This window comes from Tyto alba, unplaced genomic scaffold (genome assembly GCF_018691265.1).
Source record: "Tyto alba isolate M040663 unplaced genomic scaffold, T.alba_DEE_v4.0 Super-Scaffold_12, whole genome shotgun sequence".
NCBI lineage: Eukaryota > Metazoa > Chordata > Aves > Strigiformes > Tytonidae > Tyto > Tyto alba.
This window is the reverse complement of record NW_024881274.1, coordinates 7,406,310-7,425,969: the sequence shown is the minus strand read 5'-3', so window position 1 is coordinate 7,425,969 and position 19,660 is coordinate 7,406,310. Positions and strand designations below refer to the sequence as shown.

The 19,660-nt window shown below is 38.4% G+C and overlaps 1 protein-coding gene across 5 annotated transcripts; it reads right to left on the bottom strand.

Moving 5' to 3' along the window:
- Window positions 1-159: 159 nt before the first annotated feature.
- NBR1 (NBR1 autophagy cargo receptor) lies at window positions 160-19,546 on the bottom strand. 5 transcript variants are annotated; one of them, XM_032985968.2, is made up of 21 exons: window positions 19,351-19,546; window positions 16,943-17,005; window positions 15,681-15,699; window positions 15,272-15,294; window positions 14,213-14,431; window positions 13,569-13,643; window positions 12,227-12,444; window positions 11,034-11,198; window positions 10,352-10,558; window positions 8,950-9,109; window positions 8,175-8,462; window positions 7,587-7,739; window positions 7,192-7,267; window positions 6,758-6,868; window positions 6,086-6,247; window positions 5,828-5,962; window positions 4,845-5,199; window positions 4,473-4,567; window positions 3,833-3,911; window positions 2,988-3,093; window positions 160-2,609 (listed from the first exon to the last, which is right to left on the bottom strand). In XM_032985968.2, the coding sequence occupies exons 1-21, from the start codon at window positions 19,507-19,509 to the stop codon at window positions 2,436-2,438; spliced, it is 3,042 nt and encodes a 1,013-aa protein (XP_032841859.1). In that variant the 5' UTR covers window positions 19,510-19,546; the 3' UTR covers window positions 160-2,435. The 5 variants fall into 5 exon arrangements, with proteins under 5 accessions (XP_032841859.1, XP_032841854.1, XP_032841855.1 ...); XM_032985963.2 differs by having other exon boundaries at window positions 160-2,612; window positions 6,086-6,274; window positions 19,351-19,545; XM_032985964.2 differs by having other exon boundaries at window positions 6,086-6,274; window positions 19,351-19,545.
- Between the last annotated feature and the right edge of the window lie 114 nt (window positions 19,547-19,660).

The following is a 19,660-nucleotide window of genomic DNA, read 5'->3' as shown; positions in this document are numbered from 1 at the left end:
GGCCCCCCGCGGAAGCGGAAGCAGCTGCGCGGTCGGAGCCCTCACGCCGCGGGGCGAGGGGCGGGGCGGCCCGGGGCGGCGGGGGGCCGCCCGCGGCCGCTGCCGAGCGCTCCCGCGCGACCAGCCGCCACCCCGCGTGTAAAGAGCCCGAGGGACAGCCAGAGGGAGAAAGCGTTTTATTGGGAGAAGACAAAGGCGCTACTCCTGCTCCCCTCCCTCATCACAGTTGACTTTAAAGTGCTCATCCTAAATAAGATACAGAAGCCATATCTGCACTAAGAATATATTATAAATTATACCATGCATCCATTAACAAAATATACAAAGCCAACAGAGATATATCTATCTTAAGCCTCAGCATACATTATCTAAACCCCAGTAAAAAGTAACCTAAAGAAAACAGCATTTCACACTTCACATTTCAATCTGTAATGAAGTGTTTCTCCTCACACGTTGTAGTGTTTTGTTAATTTATATAACACATTAACATTCCAAGTATGAAGGTACACACAGACAGAGCATGTGTCCTGCTGGGCATTCCCGATCAAAGCCGATAACCACACTGTGCTTAGGAACTTCACCAGCTACTGCACTTCATCCGTGTCATGTCCTCCTCCTCCTTCTACCCTAAGCAGAGGCCGAAAGGTACTCACACATGTATGCATAAGTTAAGGTGGGAGAAAAAAACCCAATGGTTTCAAGTTACAGAAAGATCTTTAACTGGTACACAGCAGACAGTTGTACTGGTGTACAGAGAGACGGAGATGGGAAACACTGCAAAATAGTTCTACTGTATTTCAAAATAAACATTTAAGAGTACATCTTCCACAATCTATAAAAATAGGTTTAAAACAGAAATGGTATGATACATTTTCTTCTTCAATTATTTTAATGGTATCTTATCTCTAAGGGTATTATGCCTTTTAAAAAAAATTTCTACTACAGATTGCCTGGTCAGTCACAATACTGATACTGCTTCACCTACACTGTGACAAAACAGGAACACCTTAGTTTGAAGCAGCAGTAATACAAAATATTTTAGGATCAGTGGTCTCTTACTGCAACAAGGAAAAATGGTTGCTTTAAAGTAAGAATGTCACCAACACTGCTGTCACTTTCAGAGGGACTGGACTCTGAAAAGCGATCCATGGATACACCACTGCACAGCAGTGTATGTTGCTTGTTTCTCGTGAGTGATTCTTCAGAATCAAATCTCTTTCAGCACATTTAGAAGGGAATTCTTAGATTTTCAAATAAAACACAGGCATCTAAATCAAAACCTTGTGAGAAAAATGAATCCTACAGATGCGTCTATCAAAACACAGCAGGTAGAACCATCACAGGAGACTGTACACTTAAAACTGCTTAAGTGAATGCATTTTTCAAACTATAATATAAGTCACACAATCTCTACCTCAAGCACTCTTCCCATTCCTAAACATCACCAGAATTTGTACTCCAATTCAGGTCTGGGTTTCTACACATTCTTTAATTCTTCTATGTGGTATTAACAGAATAAGAGGTTTGCACTATACTAAGAAATTATAGTGGTCAAATTTTAACATTGTTACAGATAGCCTGTGAAGATTCTTAGAAAGTCCTTTCCTACCCTTAAACTCCATTTTTAACAAAATATTTTATGTGGGCTATGTTTTCCTGTTAGATGTTTTGCACTATCAATATTAGAGCTGGTTCAATTGCTGCTGGTAAATTCAATCTCCTGCTTCATTCTGATACAAGAAACAATGACTTTCTTGGTATTCATCAGTTTTAACAGTGGTTACACTTTCAGACTTTTCAAAAATTGTTTGATGGTTCAAGACGGCTTTTGCATATGAGCAACCTTTTTCTGCTAAGAATCATTTGTAAGGTTTAAGTCTGTTATGTTACTGTCACGCATTGAACAAATCAATTATTAAGTTATATCAGAAGAAACAACTTGCTAGTTGTGGACATCTCTTGTAAATTAGGCAAGACTACATTTTACAGCAGCATTTTACATTGGTTCCTATTCCAAAGCTTGTTAAAAGTCAACAAAACAGGTTTCCAGCTGCCTAAAACAAAAAAAAAAAAAGAAAAAAAAAAGAAAAAAAAAATCTTACACACAATAAAAGGAGAAGTTCTCATCTGGGTGGAAATTTAAGTAATTCTACAGGATTCCCTGATAAAAGGATTCAGTACGAAATTAGAGACTTAAAGACTACTCATTTGAGTCCAAATAACAGTTGAAATTCTGGTCTCCAACTCATAAGATGCTGTGACAATCACTGTTTGACATTTCCATGAGGAAAAAAAAATAGTCAAAAGCTCAAAGAAAATCCAAAGTTTTAGTCACATCTCCAAACAGAAAGCAGCTGAGGAACAGCCTGCTACTGTTGCAGCGTTCCATTAGAGTTTACTCAATGAAGACAATTCTTCTCCTCCATCAGGGAAGTTCAGCATCTACTGCTGTACCAGTCACTGTTACTGATCTGAAGCAATTCAGTTACCACTTGAACCATATTATTGTTGTGTTTCTTCAGCAGCTGCAGGTTTAACTGCCTGTCACAGAATCCCATCTCGCACAGACTGGATAGAAGAGTGGCAGTGTGCTCTTCTGTAGCTGCACGCTGCTGAAAAACAAAAGATAGCAAGATAAGGTATAAAAAGAGGATTTATTTTTGCCATTTGGAACAGTGATCCTACATTATACTGGAATATAATTAAGGCACATAAGCCCTTCTGTCCAGAATTAAGCTGTTTATATTCACTTTCACAGGTGAATTACTACTCCTACATGACACTACAAGAGACATGCTTCTATCCCCATGGTATCGATTTCCTTGTCTGCTGGTGGAACAGCATACTTCAAAAGGATGTCATCAAGCTTAGCATTTTACTGTTGCATGAAGTCCTATATAGAATACTGATGCATTTATAAAATATATACCTATAATTTAAGGTTGGCACTCTAGAAAACTCATAGAGCATACAGAAAAGACATTTACCGGTTCTACAATGGGTGGTCCAGCAAATAATGCTTTGTAAGCAGAAGCAGCAACTGACAAAGCTCCTTTAACTAGTTCTCCTGCAATGCTGCTTCCTTGAGGGTATCTGCAGAGAAGTCAGGTATTACTTTACGGTCAATAAAGCCAAGCATTTGCTTCACATGAAATGCAAGTCTCTGTTCATGTACGGAGTTGTTGGAGAGAACAACCTATGACCCAAAGGAATCATTGATGCTCGGGAATTGATCTATGCAGGAAGCTCATTCCTTTTTTCTTGATACCTTCTATTAAATTGTGGTTGTATGCTGAAGTACATTAGCTTGCTTTCCATAGCGTAACCTTTTGTAAAGGATTAAGTATTCTCACCCAGAAGATTACATCTATACATGAAAGCTGTTCACTGTGACATATCCATTCAGGCCAGAGTAATTTCCATTTGTTTTCCATCAATTCTTAAGTCATTTGATATTCTGCTCAACATTTTGTCTCATGCCTCCAGTCTCAGCATCTAAAGATGCTTAATTTCGCAGCTAACTTACAAAATCCCTATTTTAAGAACCCTGAGATTTAAAAAAAAAAAAGACACACAGAATTAAGAATTCAGTTTGAGCTGCTCATACACTTCTGATTCCTAATTCTGCATTCTTCATATTCTCGTATAAATAGAAACAAAGATTTTATGAAAATACAGAACTATATAATTCAGCATGTTTCCTTTAATGTAGACCTTTCCCCAAAATATTGACTACATTAAATCTGCAAGCCCCTGCTTTTGCCTAGGTGCCTAATTTACCAATTCTCAGTTTACAAAAGTATTTCTGAAGTCACAGATTCAGCTTCACTACCTTGAGTATTCTGAGCACTTCTGTTTACTAGTTAGAAATCCAAAAGATCCTGGTCCATGACTGTCTTCACCACTGGGTTCTGGAAAAGGAAGAAAAAGTATCACATGAACACGTCCAGTTAATGAGAGCTGAAGACATCCTACATGTACATAAATGATAAAGAGTGGGATTCAGTCCAAAATGAATACTTTCAATTTTAATTATCCAGACACAAACTAGATATACAGGATTCTCACTGAAGTCAAAACAATCAAAAGAATTTCAGAAGTCATTTGGCTGATTAGTCACTGGGTGTTTACTTTAACACGAGATGAGCTGCTGTCTGAGCTCCCAGTGACTGTAGCAACAGCTTAAATACACAGCTCATTCATTCCAGAGCGAGGTAATGTAGATGTCTACAAATACTACTGAGCACCCTCCTACCATTTCTAACGAACAGATGCTCTTAACTGATCCGCAAGGCAAATCATTTCTCTATTAAAATCTTCTATATAGTAAAATTTCATCACCTAGAGAAAGATCAGTCATTACTTGGTAGATTTCTACTCTCCTCAAGAATAACAAGAAATTAAATCCAATACTAGGCATAAAGAATAGGTGATAACAATAGGATGCATCCTTCATCAAGTACTGTCAATACCTTCTCTTATTTGATTATGAGGGGTGAAAGAGATATTCTCTGAAGCTGATATGCTTGGTTCTTGGAAGACACGATTCTGAAGAGATGCAAGATTCCTGAGAATGTAAGGCAAAAAGAAGTCACTTTTACTACTTTCATTCTACATGTATACAGGCAGGTAAATAAAGATCAAAAGAAAAAGCTTCACACGGTCCCTTATTTCCCTCTCACACTCACCTAAATACCGAGTATAGACTTTAGGATGTTCACTCTATTACAGGACAAGACTTTTGCTGCAACCACCTCTGTCTGGACACTGAACTGAAGCACAACACCCTGCAGACTCTACAGCAACACTAACATAACCGTTTCGTTCTTGTCCAAGCAGCATACCTTTGTGTCTGGGGTAAACCTTCCATAATATCTGGAGTTAGTGGTACTACAGCCAGTGTTTGTGAAGTTGTCAAAGTACCACTGACACTGTGGATCCGTGACTGGCTTCCCTCTGCCAGATTCTCTGGTCCCGTTTCAGGTTCTCCTGTCTTTTCCAAACTGGGCTGAGAAAGAGCCGAGCTATACATAGACTCCCCTAAAGGACGACTGGTGTCAAAGCACTCAGGGAGGATAATGATATAATCTTCTGATGAAGCAGAGGAGCCTTGACTTTGATCATCATCATCTTCCTCCTCATCAGAATTGCCAGTATCACTACAGGGGCTTGCTCTCTCATCAGACAGTGGAAGGTCCCCTAACAGGAAAAAAAAAAAGTATTAACAATTGTCTATTTTGTATGGATAACAGTAAAGACAGTATTGTCCCAGATACAAGACAAGTATTCAGAAACAACTGTAAGCCTTTGCAGCTGATATTAATAGTATAATTTTATCTCTCTATTGGAGGGGAGGCTGGGGGTGTAGCTTGAGAGAGTAATAGATCTTATTGTTAAGTCTATGAAGATATGCTGATGAGATATATATATACACACATACATGCTACTTATAATAAAAACTGGAATAAAAGCTACACCGAGAATTAAACGTTAGTTTTCAGCCCCTAAATTACATGCATCAGAAACAGTTCAAAGTACTGACCTCAACCTACATGTCCAAAATATGGAAGCACCTGCCATGCTTAATATCTGAGCACTAATTTGAATGCCTGATTGGAACCTTTACATCTCGATTACACTTTTTTTTTTTTTTAAGCAGCTGTTGAACTAGCTGCTTGTTCAGAGTACTGACACCAATTTTCTAACACAGTGCTTCTCTTGGTCTAATGAGGATCAATTTTCTAGAAGAGTGTCAGATCTTTTTACACCTGATTTTTTTTGTATTTTTATTACAGCTTTATCTAAAATTTAAACTTATTTTACTTACCACAGACTTTTTCTGTCATTGCCTCTGACTCATTAATCTTTGCTTCCTTTTTGGAAGGGGGATTAGGTTTTATCCTAGGAGATTCTTCACTGATCATACTGCAACTGAAGGTATCTTGCAATGTTTGTAAAGATTCTAATAAAACAATCAGGAAAAACAATTACAGCAATATCACCACCTGCAGTGCAGGGCAATTTGTGGCCAATATCTGACTACAAAAAAGTAAAGCCACGGAAGCCAGCTAAAGACAGTACTTACCCTGGAGGATTTTCTTTTTTTGTGGGGGTTTATGGTCAGGTGCAGCATCCAGGGTTAGAGAACGAATTACAGTTTCACAGACAAACTGAGTCCCACTCATATCTTCTTCCCCTTCCTCCTGATTCAATGGATGTTCAGCTTTCATTTTCACTATGCAAGTATCTGCAGGAAAGCAGGCTTCTGTCATTCCTTTGAAAGGGAAACGTAACAGATTAATACCACCACAAGTAAATGTAAGTCTAAGAAGAATTTTTTAGGCTAGCTAAGGCTAATATTGACTCTACGTGTTAATTCTTCTTAAAAATTGAAAGATTTTTGAATTCAGTTCAAGTTGAATGTGAAAGTGATTGAGAAGTATGAAGGCCACACCTGGAATGTTTGAGTATAATCTATGCTATAAAGGACAAATTGTTAATTACTCTAACAATTCTAGTGGTCAGATAAATCAAGAGAAATATTTGTATTTCTGAATTCTACAGATATTAAGTTCCAACCTCTACTATCAGAGAGTAGTGTCAGACTACAGGTTTATGAGCCAAGCAACTGTTTGTTTTCCCACCGAAGGGAAAGACCAGAGCTAGAAATTCTTTTTAGACACAAAGCCTGCTGACTGCACAGAAGTGACAATACCCTCCTCCCCTCACCTCCAAGATCCCCATGACTACTGCTTACCAGGCACTGGTTTAAATCCACTCCCCTCATTCTCCTCCTCTATCTGACCTAAGCCAGGTTTCTCCAGCAAGGGGCTATCGTGTGGTAGAGGGGACATGCATGGCGTCATGTCTGAAAAACAGAGGTAGCAAATGTAATTGTCACTAAGGGAGTAGGAACCTTCCTTCCTCCAGGAGAAAACCTTTTAAGAAGTTATCCTTTTTTAAGGGATCTTCTTCCAAGATTGAAGAAGCCCAGTTATCTTACAAGATAATTTGGTGAAATAAACAACTAGGTTTTATCACACTGGCACTGGCTGAGCAAAGAAAATGGCAGCCTTCAGTGCCTGGAATCTTATGGTCTGGGAGATGTGAAGCTGACAAGAAGCCAAGACTGAAAAATACAAAGGATAGCTGTCTGTGCTACAGACAGCACACGGAATATGAGAATCTTACCAACAGGAGTATTGTGTGGCACTCGCTCCAATTCCTGCACAATATTGATGTCCAACAGCTCAAAAGACAGCAAATCCTACAGGAAGAAACACCACAGAGTTTTCATCAGCAAACCCTGAAAGAGAATCCTATGCTGCACTTCCCAGCATCAGACCCCATTAATTTACAAGTAACTCAAATCTACTTAGTTACTCAGCATGATCTCTGCAGGCAGTCTTCCCATAATGTACATGCACATCATATAATATGGTACACAAATTAGGGCAGCAAGGGGCAAAGCTAAGTACTCACCTGTTAGGGGCCACAGAAAGATCCGACTCTTTTTTTATGTCTATGTACCTAGTATCAAACCCAAGGTGGTTTGTTTTATCTCTACCTGAAATTTAGCACTTTACCTGTGCCGTGAGGAGATCAACAGATGGGATATAAAACTCTCTCTCACTTGGCAGATTTTTTATCTTTAAAGGCATAGCTGGCAGAGGTATTTCAGCCCGCTCCATTATTTCACCCATCGGTTGAGCACCTGCTTCTGTCTTTAAGGAAGCATCCTGCAAAAGTAAAAAATGTCCCAGAAGCCCCTTAGGCAGACAGCAAATAAAACAACTGCACAAAATGTAAAGCCTGAATTTTGTGCATAAGAACACAAATAACTTAAAGGATTTAATTCAATTAATTTTACAGCCAAAAGGACAAGATCTAAGATAAAGAAAAATCCTGCAGCGTTTCAGTTCAAAGAACTAGACAAATAGCTGCAACAAACTGCTAACTAATCCAATGCCTGCCAAAAAATGTCCATTTTAGAACTCAGAAATGCAATAGAAGTTCTGTATCTTTTCTATTAAAAATAAAAATTAGAAGCAAACTAAAAGAATCCCCTGGAAATCAATATAGTTAGGGACACTACGCCACTGCACCAAACCATGTATGTTGCTCATTCTACTAAGCAATTCAGAACTGCCACAAATACCGAATGAGTTACTTGCCTGTTTGGTGCTGGAAGCTTTGTCCTTCTGACAGGAGTCAGAATCCTTCCAGTTGCTTTCTAGATAGTCACTAGCTGGGGAGGGATCCACAACAATACTGCACCAGATCCTGGGCCCAAACTGTTCTCCTCTGTGTGACAGTCTCCAGTGAGAAGTGTAAGTTCCTTCTATATTAGGAGCTACAAACTCAACTGAAACAGTTCCTACTTGTCCTGATGGAAGGGATGGCACTAACACATCTTTTTTTTCAGAAGATGCCAAGGTCAGATTTCCCCACATAAGTTTCAGCTGAAATACACAACAGAAGAAGCAAAAGTTAACTTCACAAGCTTCTGTACAAACTGTGGGCAGTAAGGAGCACAAAGTTCCTCTGATGAAAGGCCTTCTAGGTACAAGGCATGGAGAAGAAAGGCTGCTAGCAAACATTGTCACATTAGTCACTATCACCACAAAGATACCCCCATCTTTCAATAGGAATGCAGTCACTCACAGAAGAAAGGCTTTTTCAAGTCAGAAAAGCAACACACCTGTTTGTAAACAAGGTTGAACTGTAACATTATAACATCACTGGAAGACATGTTCAGTGATGTTAATCTTGATTGCTTTCCTCAGAGTCTGTAGTTGTAAAGAATACTTAGTTAATTGCTCCAGATTTCCCAGCTTGTGCATTTATAGGCCGAAGGAAATCCTAAACAGCTTCTGACAGAGAAGTCAGATCCCTAACACATACAAATATTACCTTCCAGAACTATTTAATAGGAAAGGCAAAAGATACCTTTGTGTCTGAACTCCATTCCACACTGCCAGTATTTTTCATTCGCCAGTGTTTGATAAACTTTGTTCCTGGTTGCAAGTGAGTCCCATCTGGCAAATTCTCATCCACAAATACTGCACTTAGTGTTGGGACAGATGCTTGGAAGGGTTGACTAGGACTCCTGGGATTGGGGGGAGGAAATAGACAATCAAAAAATACACCAAAACAACAATAAAACTGAGGAAGTCATTCAGCTGCTATTTCACAGGCTAAAAACAGAGGAGGCTATTTAGTTTGTTTTCTTCTATTTCTAGAAGTGCTTCAAAATTCTAACATTTTCAGTACTGTTTTCACCTTAAGTCTAAACACCACATAGCAGTTTGCTTTAGGAAGAGAAACACATCAAAACAAGACTTGCTTATTTCGAAGAATATTATAATTACAGAACTCAGGTTTAGCGGACAAAAGTTCACTGTTCTTCACTTAATTTGATTTAGTCTGACAGCACTTCAGGCTATGCTATTCTGTTAGAGAATGAAGTTACCTTTATGATGTTGAATCAAAAAGATTGTGATATAGTCCAAGCACTAATATCTTTTAATTGCCCTTACAAACAAGGTTTTTCAGCAAGATGGCAGTTTTTGCCTGAAAGGGGCTCAAAAATAGATTTAATCCAAAGCTTTACTGTTAATTTGGGCACGCAGAGAGGACTGGTGAAACAGCTCTTACACATGCCAACTTTAAAAGATCTAAAAGAAAGAATTCAGGTTGGTTTTGGTCCTGTAACGTGCCTGTTCAGCAAAAAGGAAGCAAAGATAGCCATTTTAAAATCCCCACAAACATAAGTAACTGATTAATGTTAATTTGACTTTTAAATGCCCTAGATGGAAGGGATGAATGAAAGAACCTAGAACAATACAAGTTTTACATCTGTACATTCATAAAACCAAAAGGGAATGAAAAATGCAAAGTGGTTGCCTGTGAAGTCTAATGATCCTCAGCCTAAGATCACATAAAAGAAAGAAGAGCACTGAACATAAACACACAGAATATACTTGACTTTATGCATACACTTAATACAGCAGGAAGATACACACTTTAAAACGGACAGTAACATTAATTTACGCTGTATGCACATGCACGAGTATATATGTAATCCTAGGCATTTCCCTTTCTCCTAAAACTATATAAATCTGTAAATTCCTGGTAATAATGATCAGTTGCTTTTTTCCTTCTACTCTCCTCCCAAATAAAACCACTCCACTTTGCAAATTCCATTCAGACAAAGTTCTCACAGGGTCCAATGACAAATGATACTTTAAATGAGCCATTTCATAACCTTCTTCCTGTTACTTTAACTTGGTCTCATCACAAAAGGTCAGACAGCACAACTAAGAAACGCTCAGCTAACAACATCTCTTACAGGAAGGTATTAGGTTGGAGACTCTCAGATTTCAGAGTAGGTGAGCCACTAGTTTCCAATACATGGACGGAGTTCCACAGATGAATTTTCCTGTGCAATTTTAGCTGCTTTTTGAGCTCTCTGACCTCAGCCTTTCGCTGTTTCTTCTCTGCTCGTAATCTTTGCTTTTCTGCCTTCAGAAATCTTTTGTCCATCTGTTTCTGGAGCCTGCAGAGAGAATAAGTGACCTTGTTACAATATATTAAACTGATTAGTCTTTAGCTTTAGCCAACACAGTCTTAGTCTCAAAGGGAACACTTCAGGCATTGTCTCATGCTTCTAGACTGGATTTCACATGTTTTTAAAAGCACATGTTCATAGTGGCTTGTGAAAATGTTTCAAGTAGTCTCAGTGAAAGAGCAAACTTAAAGGCAGATTAGAGTATGCTCAAAGAAAAAGCAAGCTCTCAAAATTTGCTACCCACCTATGACACAAAATTCTGTCTTTTGTACTTTGTTATTAAAAATGCTGTAAGACCATTTAAGTAGATAGCTATTTTTAGCTACTCACAATAAAGTTTGAGTACCATTTCCATCTCTTATCTCTAAATCCAAAACAAAAGCTGAACATCAATGCCAATACAGACATTTCCACTTGGCTATCAGGATAATCTTGTCAGGTACTGACAGGTGCCACCATTTACCTAACTTGCTCCAGAGTAGCAGGCAGGGGAGATGAAAACTCTGCAAGGCTGTAATTCTCAGCGATACATAGAACAGGTCTTCGCAGCTTTAACAAGACATGATTAGGATCATGTGCATATGTTCCTGCTTCACACTGCTCACAGATATTGTAGGCTGGACAAAGGCTGCAAAGCAGAAAAGGAAGAAAGTTACCAAGTGGCTGACAAAGAATTAATGCACTAGAAGATGACACTCAAGGATAATTAATCCTTATGTTTCTGCAGAGAAACACTCCCTATCATACTACTATTGTAAGCAGTCCCAGAGTGAAACAGAAGCTGGTTCTCTCTTACACATCAATATTTGGAGCCATCTTCAATATCTCAATCAGTTATCTCTATTCCTGGCAAAACTGCAACACAGTTCCCACTTTCTTCTTGAATACACATTGAAAAAAAATGGATGCTACCCTTTAGCACAAGTGACTAAGAATTGTTGCTTCAAAGGACAAAACATACTGAAATCTAATGCCAGAAACAGCATCATACTTATGAAAATACAGAGGATAAGTCAACTGAAGTATTCAGGGATGCAAAGCAGATTGGTCTTGCAGGAACAGGCCTGGTAAAAAACAGACTATCACCTCCTGCCAGCAAGAAAAATAAGTTTCCAAAGGAAAACTGCTGGCGTTCCATTAACTGTTGCTGCCTAGTCCTAAAACACTCAGCTTCACAGCAATTGCCTCATTCAAATAAAAACCTCACTTCTGATACTCATCAAAACCTATTTCATATTATTAAACTGACAACAGTGAGATCATTAAAAGCATGACCTGCCTTAGTCTGACACTAAATAAAGGACTATTATAGACTGGTGGTTATCAATTTTGCTTTTTTGTTTAGCTAAGTGAACGAGACATTTTCCTTTACAATTACTGCATGTTATATTCAAAAAAGGTAAAGAGTGTTTGAAAACATAGCAAGTGTTATAAATTTCTCTCACTTTCTTTTAACAATCATGTTTCCTCAAAATAGCATTAATCTTGCAGATAAAGTCCAGTCACCACAGGAGAGAACATACTAGATGTTCTGAAATGTACAGCGTGCTGCAAATTAGAAATCCGTAAGTCTACACCACCAAGATAAGTTTCCTCATACTCATTCACATGCCGTGCATGTTAGGTTTCCCACACTCCCATCTCATCATATCCTACCTGCATTGGTAGCGAACTCCAACAATTCGGGCCTGGCAGTTGCAGCAGGATATCAGCCAGTCACACTGGTTGCTATTCCCTGACTGGCCCTCTGAAGTTGGAGGTGCTGCTGTAATAGAGCTCTCAGAAAAATCTGGAGTCTGACTGTGATGAACAAGCTTCTCGTATAGCTTCTGCTCCAGTTTCTCAACAGTTTCCTTAACTATTTGTTCCCTGAACTGGAAAAAAATTAAAGTAGTCATGGATGAGACCCACCTATGCAGCTTCAAAAGTTGAATTACATTGTCCCAGGTCTCCTAATCCATAAATCATAACACAGTTCAGAATCCACATCCTATCCCCCCAGCACATTCCAGATGGAATTAATCAAGTATCACATTCCTCAAAGAGGATTTGTATTCTAGAAAACAGCAGCCCGTATCTTTTAACAAGGCAAATTAAGAATCATATGCTTGTAATATTAAGGTTCTTCCATAACCTTTCACCAAGAGAAGTAAACTTATCTAAGACAATTAACATAACTCCCAAGAAACCCCTCTGGAGTATCTATCAGTAAGTCCTGATTTTGTCCACCAGAGATGTCTGAAATACAACCATTAAGGTCCCCTATTTTTAGTTTGTATAAAGAGGTGGCAAAGGAACAGAGACCATAAGGAAAAAAAAAAAAAAAAAAAAAAAAAAAAAAAAGAGGTAAATGCATACACTATTGTACTCTGTACATTTTAGTTTCAGGAACACACTAGCTAATTAATTCTTATCACTCGTATCTAACTGCTTCTCAGTGATGTTTATTAGCTATTCAAAACAAGTTAACACCCACGTATTAACCTATAGGTTATACTCAATGGTCTCCTGAAAGTATTTTCTTAAACTGAACAATCAAGAAAAGCAAGGTCATCAAACCTTCAGGAAACCTTACGTATTACCCTACCAACACTGGTGAAACAAGAGTCCCCAACAGCAGCACCATATTTCATGTTCTCTCTCATGATGAGTGCCCTGAATTTCCACAACAATCTGGAGTGCAACAAGCATTCTATTATGGGAGCTACTTAAAACTACACTCCAATCAAGTGCATAAACCAAACAATCCACTTTTTCAAGAAGTGGCACGTATCAAACTTTAAGTTAACAGCTACACTATACAGTCATAGACAGACATCTACTTTCCATTTGTCACCACAAAAGCAAAGTGATTAGATGCCCTTTAAGATCCCGGTCACAAGTACTGAGAGCAAGTGTGATCAGATGGACAGAATTACGCATCGCAGGTATCTTTTCTACCCACAGCCTCTCATGTATTCCTTTAAGAATATCAAAGTTCAGAAGAAAATACACTTACTGTTTCCAAGTAGCTAGTAAACCATTCTGGAGGATTTTCATTTGTTCTTCCTGTTCTAGTGTGATTTAACTTTTTCTGGGGAAAAAAAAAAAAACAAAACAAAAAAACACATCACAAAAATAAGTCATAAACCTTAAGTATGCAAAGCTGCAAAAACAGCTCAATAAAGCAAGTTAAACATTTTCAAATAGCTCTCCCCCTCAAGTGTCTTTACAAAAAAAAAAAGATTTCCAGCTCTTCAGGAAACAGTGGAAAAGCAACACAAGGAAGCCACTGACATTTTCCTGAAAGATTTTTGCCTTATTAACATTTGACTGTAATTACACATCAAAGCCAAAGAAATCAAATCAACCAGAAGTTACTAGATGGCAATCAAGGCTTCAGGAGACCATCAGCTTTATCAAAATACTTAAGGATGGTCAACATGAAACAATCTGTATTTCTAAATGCAGCAACAAAATATCCTCTTGAAGACATTCACGCAATTTTTCAAGCTTCAATGGGTGCATGTAGCTGAAAATGAAGACTAACCTCTGAACTCAAGAGGTTTTATGCATGGGTAAAGATGACAATCAGTCTATAAAGTGAATTACAGTTATGAAATCTTTGTTTTAATGAATATATAATCCAACTTTGCATCCTACCTGAATTGTCAACTCCTTTTCATTTTTTAAGTCTTCCTCTAAGCCCTGAGCTAGCATGGAATATTGCAAAAGAGGTTTCTTCTCATCTTTAAGAAGTGCCAACTTTTCTGTCACGGTTTTTTCATGTAGTTGCAAAGAACAAAAATATGAAGTTTCCTTCAGAGAAGAGTCTTCTGCATACACATTCATCTGAAGTTGATTTCCTTGTTTAACTGCAATCTAAATAAACAGTACATAAATACACACACCGTATTTATTCCACTGACAATCATCATACAAAATCCTGTAAAAATACAGCACTACACACTACACTGGAGAAGTTGAAGAAGACTAACACACACAAAAAGAAAAACTGTACAAGGTACAGTCAGTTATTCTATTCTGTCTTTCTTAAATGTTATCAATACACTTATTAAAAAGTTTATTATAAGCAAAAGTATTATTATACAGAAATACTACAGGAACTTTTGAATCTACAATAAAGCTGTTCATGAGAGCCAGTAAACAATAGAGAATCTGTCCAGGAACTTACAGTAAATATTAATTTACTATTATTATCAATTTGAAATTCAAACCATGAGAAAAAAGTTCTGAAAGCATTAATATTGTAAAACAGAAATGTAAAGGAATGCAATTCTTATTTTATCTAAGCACAATTAACTGCTTATAAAGTAACTAAGTATTGATACCAATTAAAGTTTTCATGTTGTACTCTAATGCAATAGTCCATGTGGTAAGATTTTTAAAGGGATCCCATTAGAGCCCAGTATCTCCAAACACGGGATTACTGTTTAAGTGTTCAAGAAAGAAGTCATTTAACCAATTGATTGGCTACTCAGGGCCCCGAATCACAACTGTCTATTCAACTAATTTATACAAATCAAGATTAGCCTAGATGGAAAATAATTGTAGCAACACATTCACGCTAGTGTCCAAAGCTAGAAAACTGAGCTATTCTGATTTCCACAGGCCAGATAATGCTGGGTTGTTTCCTCAGCTACACCAATTTTAATTGGAGAAGGATGAATGTATTGAAAAAAAGTCAGAGAGAGCATTTACCTTCAGAGCTTCTTCATATTCCTCTAAAGAAAAAGGGAAATAAATGTGAATTTTCCCTGTCTCAAACAACAGATACAAGTTTAGCACTCAGTATTTAGGGACCCTTACATCAAAGAGCATCTTCCATACCTTCTGTAAAATTTTTTAAAATAATACTACTGAAAGAAGTTGTATATACTGCAACAAGCAAACATGTTCTCACAGACTAGACACTTAACATTCTGTTAATTTAGTAATTTCCAACTTGTTCCTATAGATCAAAAAAGCCTTCCTTTAGGAAGAACTGGATGCCAAGTCATACATAAAATCCAAAAATCAAAACATAAGCATTCTCAACTTGCTTCTCCAAAAATATGAACAACAGTTGGGGCCAGTTTACTGATTTAACTTCGGTAAAGTAACAGCTCACCTTTGCTATTCACAGAGACCTGCAAAGAGAAATAATAGTGAGTAATAGACAATGATATTTTTGTGACTGTCTTAACATTAACATGCTTTCAGAATAAATGTACTTTTCTTCATTCTCTGTCAACTACTAGCATCCAGAACAAGCATGGTCTCATCTACTGGAAGTAAGCTGGTGCCAGCACCACTGGGTTTGCCGTGCAAGTACACAGAGGTCAGTTGCTTTTAATGCCCAACAAAAGAACAGTTAAGTGTTTCATGATTTAGACAGAAGCCGAGCCCATCTTCTGCAGGTGGTCATTTAACAATTTTGCACATACAAGTTACTAAGACAAGAAGCTCTTTAATCACTACAGCATTGCATGATTCTGAACAATATTTACTCTACTAGTATTTGAAAAGATCTTTAACAGATGAATCTATATATTTATATAGATACAGGTGGGAATATAAGAGGAGAATCTTTCCCTGAAATATTGCTGGAAGCATCCTGACATTTCCCCTTGTCGGGGGGCTGACAAAAAAAAAAAACAAACAAACAAACACAACACAGACAGACAAAGATCCCCATCTATGCAATTTAGTAGAGCTACAACTGGACAAACTGAACGGAGTTTCCAAAAGTTACATTCTGTTTCAGAGCTACATGCTACTCTAAATATCTAGATAAACAGAAAGAATATGAGAGGGTAAGGTCATGCCAAGCAGGAAATTACTCAACAAGGACAACTAGAAGTAACTAATTTGTTTCCTGAGTCAGTAATCTGCTTGGAGATTACAGCATTTGCATAAAACAAGCAGAGGATTTGAGTACACCAGATCACTGAAGGAAACATATGCTAAAGACAGGAGACCTACATTTATCAAAGGAAGGAGTGTAGAATGAAAAGACAGGGCTTTTCCATTGCTACAAACACAAATAGTTACAACTACTTTATTCTCATAAAATGAAAAATAAAAAAGTCCCTGAACAGAAGCATCCCTCCCTCAGAGCACACAGAATCACTGGCTGTTTCTACGGGGTGGGAAAAAGAAAGGCAGTAGCTTCTAAAAAACATATTTAAAAATAAGTATGTGACATTAAAAGTGAAATCACAAGACTAACAGCTATTTTCTTATCAAAAGGAAAAAAAAAAAGTACTCATCTCTAATATACATAACAGATACTTCTTGAAGGACCCACTACAAATTATCAAGAGGCAGAAAGGTTCACACCAGTCATATTTTGGTAGACCTGCGGGAAGGGTGAGGTGGCAGGTACCTTACCTCATCATTATCCTCATCCATGTATTTGATCTGAATGTTATCTAGGTCAAATGAAACTTTAACCTGTAAGAAAAAGAGAACAAAAAACTACAATGACATCACTACAGATGTTGTCATTTAATCATGATTATTAACATGGAAAAATGTTTTAACCCTTCCATCCCTCCCTTCAGTTTTTCAGTTGAAATAAACACTGTTTTATAAAATCCATTATTCTTGAGTTGAACAGATCTCCCCAGTGCCTCTCCTCCAACCTCTAGTAACTTCATATAATTAAAAGAAAAAATTATTTTCTTTCATGTTTTACCTTCCCTAGTTAATGTTTACCCCAAAGTAAATAACAACCTTTCCATTATAAAGGGACTAACTCAGGGTTAATGAACTCACTCATGGTAAACACTGCAATATACAAAGGCTAAAGTCAACAATCATCAAACACTACCTTTTACATTAAAAAGCACCAAGATGACAGCTCACACAGCCTTTTTTTCTACAAAGCTATTTGTGTTTTGAGAAACTAGCATTATTTCAAATACTAAAAAGAGTGAAGTATCTCATTCTATTTACTACTCACTAGCTGATACACTGTACATCTGAACATATAAGATTAGAACTCGGAGAATAAAACTGACCAGCTATTTTGTATTCTGCATTAACAGGGCAGAAATAACAGCATCAAATAAACCCTAAATGAAGGCAGTTGTTTCCCTATGTTGAACAACATTCGTTGAGGCTCATTTGCATTTTTCTATCACATACCTACACAAGCTGTATTTTTCTTGACAGAAACTCTCTCTGAAAAACTGATATATCTGAAACATTCTGCTAGCCTGAACCTAGAAGAACACTAGCAGCCTTAGAGGACAGCAGATGGTTGGGACTTAACATAGCACCACAAGAGCACAATGACATAGCTACATACATTCTGCAATGAATGAACTACAGACAGATTCTTCCAGTGATATATCCAAAAATAATTTTGGAAGCACAGCAAGAGAATCAACTCAGCTTGTTAAGAAGTAACCGTGGTTTATATCTGCAGTGTCTAGTACCACAGATTGTTTCTCCAAACCTCAAGCTAGAACCAGACACCAGGTTATCCCTTATAAACACCAGACTTTTAATAATACATTAAAACATAGCAAAGACACATACTACCTTGAAACAGTAATTCATACAACAGTGCAGAGACATCCAGTGGTACAGCACACCTTGAATAGACACACCCTCACTCTCAGACTATTTAAAATTAAGGGTAACACCATGCTCACAGAACAATCTGCTTCCAGCTTTGATGCAAGTAGGAGTCAGACATTCCTGCAGTCTACTTGACACCAAGTATTTTAAGTCTGAACTAGCACCTCTTCTAGAAAACTGAAATACAAGGAGCAAAGGTGATGCAATTCAAACTTTAGTTTTGAGTAATTCACAATGCAAGAACCTCCTACAAGGTACACCATAATATGGTAGCTAAAAAAAGAACTGAAAGAGACAAAAGAAAATATTGACAAGATCTCTTAAGAAGCAACTTTGAGAGTAAACAAAAAAAAACCCAGAACAGTTGCTACAGAAAAAAAAAAAAAAAAACAACAAAAAACCAAAAAAAAACAAAATAACCCACAAAAAAAACTAATGTAGCCTCATCATAACCAAGGGAATTTTACTACACCATTTCAACCTCAGCCAAGACAGGAATTTTCACTAAATAGCAATAAAAAACAAACATCCAAACAAAAACTCTTCACTATACCAAGTGCATGATATACAGACCTTCATAAGCAACTGTCTATGCACTCACGGCCCGCTGACAAAAACAATTATACCCAAACTAGCACACACAAGGCACCAGGAAGCAAGAAACCAAAAATATGTAACTCAGTAACCCAGAGAGCAAAGATACATCTACAGAAAACTGTTCTATAAGCAAGAGAAGAGTGTTACTTCACATTTACCTCAATGAGTGGAATAATGGGAGAGAACAGGAACAGATCGTACTTTATAGGGGCACAGTGCCAAAACTAAGTATTCATAATTCTGGAGAAGCGCAAAGCACAAAACTAAGACCACCTGCTCACACAGAAAAACAAGCGACCCGTAAGCTTCCTCCAAAACACGCATTTCACGCCACTTTAAGTACATAACAGGAGAAAAAGTTACTGTTAACACTGAAAGAGAAACTGAGACCGCAGCAAAATAAAATATCAGTTTTATCAGCCTGTGAAATGGGGGACAAGGCTCAGAAAGCCGAGAGAGACAATCCTAGGCACTCGGAGAGGCGTGTACACTCCGAACGCCTCACCGAGAGGGCTGCCCACGGCTGCGGCACCGCGGCCACGGCAGTGCTGCCCGGCGCCGGACCCTCGGCTCTGCCTCCCAGGGCGAGGCGGGACGGGATGAGCTGCGCTCACCATGGCCTCCACATCCGCCCACGTCGTGTGCGCCGAGTCTGACACCAGGAAACTCTGGGTCTCCCCGCGGCAGGTAACGCGGAGGTTCACCTGCGGCTCCATGCCGCGCTCCCGGGGAGGCAGAGGAAGCCCTGTCAGCCAGACCGACGACCCTAACATGGCGGACCGAAGGCGGCCAGCCCCGCGCCCTCCGCGCGGCGCTATTGGTGGCTCCACCTGCCACTCATCCTCCTCACCACCCTGGTTGGCCAGCAGGAGCGGGGCCAGGCGCTGTAGAGCCACAACAATAAACAGAGCCGGGAAGCGCCGC